Source organism: Cebus imitator, unplaced genomic scaffold, assembly GCF_001604975.1.
Source record: "Cebus imitator isolate Cc_AM_T3 unplaced genomic scaffold, Cebus_imitator-1.0 Scaffold266, whole genome shotgun sequence".
NCBI lineage: Eukaryota > Metazoa > Chordata > Mammalia > Primates > Cebidae > Cebus > Cebus imitator.
Genome location: NW_016107581.1, coordinates 848,384 through 854,909, shown reverse-complemented (window position 1 = coordinate 854,909; position 6,526 = coordinate 848,384). Strand labels below are relative to the sequence as shown.

General features: G+C 54.6%; 1 protein-coding gene across 3 annotated transcripts in view; it reads right to left on the bottom strand.

Annotated features, from left to right (window-relative positions):
* Positions 1-3,718: 3,718 nt before the first annotated feature.
* The window catches only part of DHX34 (DExH-box helicase 34), a 46,317-nt gene continuing 43,509 nt past the window's right edge, over positions 3,719-6,526 (bottom strand). For all 3 annotated transcript variants that reach the window (XM_017500412.2, XM_017500410.2, XM_037728448.1), the window contains exons 14-17: positions 5,957-6,238; positions 4,974-5,150; positions 4,632-4,770; positions 3,719-4,027 (exon numbers count right to left, since the gene is read on the bottom strand). In XM_017500412.2, coding sequence (XP_017355901.1) covers positions 3,894-4,027; positions 4,632-4,770; positions 4,974-5,150; positions 5,957-6,238 — 732 coding nt within the window. In that variant the 3' untranslated portion in view covers positions 3,719-3,893. The remainder of the gene's footprint in view (positions 4,028-4,631; positions 4,771-4,973; positions 5,151-5,956; positions 6,239-6,526) is intronic.

The following is a 6,526-nucleotide window of genomic DNA, read 5'->3' as shown; positions in this document are numbered from 1 at the left end:
GGAGGCGGAGGTTGCGGTGAGCCGAGATCGCGCCATTGCACTCCAGCCTGGGTAACAAGAGCGAAACTCCGTCTCTAAATAAATAAATAAATAAATAAAACGATAAAGACAGGTCAGGCGCAGTTTTCACGCCTATGATCCCAGCATTTTGGGAGGCTGAAGTGGAAGGATCACTTGAGGCCTGCCTTTTTCTTTTTTAAGATGGAGTTTCGCTCTTGCCGCCCAGGCTGGAGTGCAATGGCTGGATCTTGACAAAACCCTGTCTCTACTAAAAACACAAAAATTAGCCAGGCATGGTAGTGTGCACCTGTACTGGAGAGGCTAGGCATGAGAATTGTTTGAACCTGGGAGGCAGAGGTTGCAGTGAGCAGAGATCATGCCACTATACTCCACCCTGGGTGACAGATGACAGGGTGAGACTCTGTCTCAGGGGGTGGGGGGGAAGACTTGGAAAACAATGTTTGAGTCCACTGAAACCAAACCTATATGAATGTCCTATAACCCTGGATATATACAGGACAGAAATGTACAATGTGTTCCTAAGAATCCAGGTACTGGCCAGGCAAGGTGGTTCACGCCTGTAATCCCAGGATTTTGAGAGGCCAAGGCAGGTGGATCACGAGGTCAGGAGTTCAAGACCAGCCTGGCCAACATGGTGAAACCCCATCTCTACTAAAAATACAAAAATTACCCAGAAGTGGTGGTGGACACCTGTAATCCCAGCTACTCAAGAGGCTGAGGCAGAGAATTGCTTGAACCTGTGAGGTGGAGGTTGCAGTGAGCCAAGATGGTGGCATTACATTCCAGCCTGGGTGACAGAGCGAGACTCCATCTCAAAAAATATCCAGGTGCTGTGTGCTTGTAGTAGCAGCATTATCTGTGCCTGGAACCAAGCCAGTGCACCTCCGTCTTCCCCACCTCCTGAGCTCCTCCCCTCACCCCCCGCCAAGGCCTCATCATCCTTCAGCTCTTAGCTCTGACCTTCCTCCTCCCGGAATCTGACCCTGACACCCAGCACGTCCCCTCTGATGGGGCCTTTGCTCTGCAGAGGGAGGGAAGGGCTGGTGTTGGGGGTCCTGGAAGTCAAATGTCCCTAGACAAAATAATACATTGTGATGAATTCATAGAATAGAATAAGCGAACCAAGCCCATGCACCTCATGTTGGGTAAGAGAAGCCAGACATGGCCCACTTTTATGAAGTTTTAGAGTGGCCAGCACTAGAGGACAAATTAGGAGTGTTGGTCACTCCTGGGAGACGGAGGAGCTGGGCTGCAGTGGGTGGAGGGCTGCTGGTGTTTTATTTTTTTTATCTGGATGCTGGTGACCCAGGTATGTTCCATCTGGGAAAATTCACTAAGCTGTTCATTTAAAATTTGTGGGGTTGTTTTTCCTTTAAGCTGTTTACTTACGATCTGTGCATGTTAACCTTCAAGAGGACATTTTATTTATTTTTGAGATGGAGTTTTGCTCTTGTTGCCCAGGCTGGAGTGCAATGGCACGATCTTAGCTTACTGCAACCTCCACTTCCCAGGTTCAAGCGGTTCTCCTGCCTCAGCCTCCTGAGTAGCTGGGATTATAGGCGTGTGCCACCACGCCCAGCTAATTTTGTATGTTTAGTAGAAACGGGGTTTCTCCATGTTGGTCAGGCTGGTCTCAAACTCCTGACCTCCCAAAGTGCTGGGATTACAGGCATGAGCCACCATGCCTGGTCTCAAGAAGACTTTTTAAATGACTGTTGAATGAGCCAGGTACAGAGGCTCACATCTGTAATCTCAGGATTTTGGGAGGCTGAGACAGGTGGACGGTTTCAGCCCAGTAGTTTGAGACAGACCTGGGCATCATGGTGAAACCCTGTCCCTTTAAAAAAAAAAAAAAAAAGGCAACCCTACTCACACACAAAAATCAGCTGGGCATGGTGGCACATGCCCGCAGTCTCAAGTACTTAGGATAATGAGTTGGGGGGATCACTTGAGCTCAGGAGGTAGAGGCTGCAGTGAGCTGAGACTGTACTACTGCACTCCAGCCCAGACAACAGAGTAAGACCCTGTAAAAAAAAAAGTCGTTGAATGAATCTGTTATCGAAATACCAGGGTTTCAGTCCAGGTCCTGCTGCTGGCCGCACAGAAAGCCAGTCACTAAGACGAGTATTGCCAAGAAAGAAGGCTTTAATCAGGTGCACAGCCAGGGAGGTGGGAGATCAGTCTCAAATCCATCTCCCTGACTAAAACTAGGGATTTATACACTTTTTCTTCTTTGAAATGGGGTCTTGCTCTGTCGCCCAGGCTGGAGTACGGTGGCACAATCTCAGCTCACTGCAGTCTCTGCCTCCTGACACGAAGTGATCTTCCCACCTCAGCCTTCCGAGCAGCTCAGACTAAAGGTGGGTACCACCACACCTGGCTCATTTGTGTTTTTTAATAGAGACTGGGGTCGCTATGTTGCCCATGCTGTTCGAACTCCTAGACTCTATGGATCCACTCTTCCCGGCCTCCCAAAGTGTTGGAATTACAGGCATGAACTGCCACACCCAGCTTTTTTTTTTTCTTTTCCAATATGGTGAATCATATTAATTTTCAAATGTTAAACCAACCTTGCATTCCTAGAATAAGCCCCATTTGGCCATGATGTATTATCTTTATACAGTGCTAACTCTGATTTGCTGAGCTTGTACTTCGGGTTTTGTCTACATTCATAAGGTATATTGGCCTAGAGTTTTCTTATCTTGCATTGTGATAGCCTGGTTTTGGCAACAGGATAAGCTGGCCTCGTGACATCAGTCAGGAGGCATCCTCCCCTATTGTGGACAAGTGGGTGTGGGTGAGCATGATTTCCATGTGTGGTAGACGTCACTAATGAGCCCGTCTGAGGTCACTGTAAGGAAATTACATTTCCTTAATAGAGTTGTTCCGGTTATCTATTTCTTCCTGAACGATCTTTGGGTAGTTGGTGTCTTTCAGTAACTTTTTCCATTTCAAATGAGTGGAATTTATCTGCGGCACGTAGTTCATCCTATTCCCTTCTCCTTTTCGTATCTGCAGGACCTACGGTGCTGTCCTGCTTCCATTCCAACCCCATGCCTTCTTTTTCTCCTGAGCAATTTTACTGTTTTTGTTTTTTGAGACAGGGTCTTGCTCTATCGCCCAGGCTGGAGTGCCGTGGTGCGATCTCGGCTCACTGTAACCTCCACCTCCCGGGCTCAAGCGATTCTCCTCCCTCAGACTCCCGAGTAGCTGGGATTACAGGTGCCCATCACAATGCCTGGCTAATTTTTTGCATTTTTAGTAGAGATGGGTTTCACCGTGTTAGCCAGAATGGTCTTGATCTCCTAACCTTGTGATCCATCCTCCTCGGTCTCCCAAAGTGCTGGGATTACAGTTGTGAGCCACCGAGTCCCGCCTTTATTGTTCTTATTGGGAGTGGGTCCCCCAGCCCCGCTGCACAACTCTTAAAGTGACCCAGATTGATGGGCAAATTCAAGGTTCCCCTACTTCAAGGGGAAGGAGAGACTGAGGACGGACTCAGGAGAGAGCGGCCGTGGGGGCGCTAAGAACCCGCACCTGTTATCAGGAGACATGGGAGGTCCCTGCTGGCTCTACTGCTCCTCCTACCCAGGACCCCTCAGGCAGCACCCACAGCAGGAAGAAGGAAAGCTAGACCCTGGGGAGGACTAACAGGGCAACTGCTGCTTCTGGATGGGCAGCTACAGGCTTCACAGTGTGGGTCAGCATGTGAGGTTTTATTCACAATCCATGCTCCACCCCCTCTGCCCTGGGACAGGACCACAGGGCGAAGCCCAGGCTGGGGGGCTCAGGCAAGAGCCCTGCCCTTGTCTTGGGCTGCAGGGAGGGGAGCGGGGCGGCTGTGGGGAGGCGGGTGGGGCTCCTGGTGCGGCTCACACGTGCTGCTTCCGGTGCCGCAGCACCTCTGTGGGCGTGAACAGGAAGTCCTTCTCGCAGGCCTCGCAGTGGTAGGGGCTTTGCAGGACAGATGTCTTCTGGAGGGTCTCGGGGGCATCTTCCTCAGCCCCTAAGGCTGGGAAAAGAAGAAGGCTATGAGGGTGGTGCTCTAGTGCATATGTTTACTCCCACCCAATGCCAGGAACCCGCGGGTCAGGTTCCCTCCTGGCCTTTGGGGAACTCCAAGCCTTCCTGGATGGACAAAAACACACAGGCCTGTCTTTACTGCGCGTCGCTGCCGGTGAGAAAGGCCGAGAGAAAGACACAAGAAGGGACACGGAGACAGAGGCAGACAGAGCCAGTGGGGTACGCGCACATGGCCCCGGGGCTGCCTCCCACGCTGAACCCCAGCGTGTGGCATCCCTGGGTGACAACAGGGTGGACATGGCCAAGGCAGAGACAACTGCTGGACAGAGAAAGAACAAGAAGACAGCCACAGAGAGACAGAAACGAAGGGACAAAGACAGCGACACAGACACCACAGGCGACAGGTGGACAGAAAGAGGTGGCACCCAGGCTCCCTGCCCGGTGCTCCTGATCTTCAGGACGAGGCCTGTATGGGGAGGTTGTCAGTCCCCGGAGCCTCTAGCAAGTGCCCACACACACAGGAGACCATTGTGGGATGGGCAGACAGCTGGGCAGAGGTAGCCCGGTCCCCACAGCCCCGTGCTTGCCTGAGGGCCCGTCCTGTGGGGCCTGGGGGCAGGTGTTCTCATGGGCGATGCGCTCCAGGGGCGTGAGGGGCGCGTGCAGGCCACAGTGGGGGCAGGTCCAGAAGGTTCGGAGACAGTCGCTGTACAGGTCCGTGTCACTCTGCCACAGACCATCTTGTCAGGGCTGGGGCCCGGCCAAGTGCCACCCACCACCCACTGCCCACCTGGGACCCTTCCCAGAAGCCCTCAGGGCCGTAGGCCCCACTTGGGAACCACATCCCTGGATAAGGTGTAATGTGGCTCTGGGGTCAGGTATGGGGGCTTCCCAAAATCCCACCTTCAGGGAGGCAGGTTCATGCTCACCGTGAGGCAGTTGTAGGTGAGGAAGTCAGTGACTGCATAGCCCCCCTTGGTGGGGTGGGGAGACAGGGTGGAGCTGCCAAAGAGGCCAGGAAGATGGGGGGTGACTGGGATGGTCTGGGGTCCCACATACAGGTTCTGGGCTTCGAGCCCCGTGAGCCGCCGGAGGCTGTAGGGAAGCTAAGGAAGGAGAGGCAGGAGAGTGAGACAGACAGACTCAGGGAGACACCACCAGAGCACCTGGAGCCAGCTGTGCCTAAAGCCCTCCCTCAGACTTTGCAGTTATGGGAACCAAGTGCTTGAGCCAATCACAACTTGGCTGCAGACATGCATAACCAGGGGCTTGTCTAGAATATACCTGATGACCCACCCCCATCTAAATTGCCTTCCCCAGGCCCCTTTTCTGCCCCTGTCACTGGTGGGACCCCATTTAGATCTTGAGTCTGGCCTCCTCACCCCTCCTTCCCCTGGCACGTCAGCCTCGGTCCCCTCTCCGTGGCTCACTTAGCTCCTGAACGTTTGTCCTCAAACCCCTCTACTCCAGGAAGTCCGCCTGGATTACACCCTCTCCCTACCTCCCCCCCACATGAAGTAGAGTCAGGAGCAATTCCTGCTCCCCACCTAAGCGTCGGGCGGTTTCAAGTCTGCGCATTTCAGTTCCCACCCTGGGGCACACACCCCCGACCTCCTTCTCACACCCTGCCCGTCCTTGACTTAGCAAGGGGGATCAGCTATGCTTACAGAAGGCGCTTAGTCAACAGGGCAGCAGGGGGTAGTGTGGCTTTTAAGCCAGGCTCCTGGGATCAAATCCTGGCTCCACCCAGACCAGTGGAGTGACCTTGGGCAAGTGACGACCTCTGTGGCCTGCAAAACCCCAAATGTGCCCACGTGGAGTAAAGGGGAAGCCAGCCCTCCCCGAGGCACAAGCCCTGAGGCAGACACTCCCTGTGGACAGAGGCAGGCACTGGCGTCCCAGCAGAGGGTACCTTGGAGGCTGTGAATTGCAGCAGTTCCTTGCTCAGGGCGGCCACCTCCTTGGGGCTGACGGGCTCCTCCTCCTCCTCCTCCTCCTCCTCCAGCCGCTGTCGGGCCTGGTGCGCCAGCTGCCGATCCAGGGCGCCTTCCCAGCGGGCACGGAGCCGCAGGGAAGCCGCCAGGAGCTGGATGGCACTTTCGCCGTCCACCAGCTGCAGCTCCAGCCAGCCATCGGCCACCAGGCGGGTGCAGTCACCATTGGTGTCCAGGGACCGGCTAAACAGCAGGAGGGACTGGAAGAGAGGGGCAGGAGACAGGGAGCAGGTGTGAGGGGCATCGCGCCGCTGGACACAGGCCTACCCGGGGGGCTCCTGCCCACCCACCATCTATCTCCCTGTCTATGTGAGGCATCCACCCACCCACCCTCTACCCACTGGAAGAGGCATCCCTGCGGGTGCTGGGGATATGCCATGTACAAGGCAGCTGCTGAGTCAGGGAAGGGGACTGGGGGGACGCGCGGAAGACAGAAGGGAGCTGGAGAAGACGGCTGCAGCTCAGGCAGGTGCAGAGACCGCAGCCAC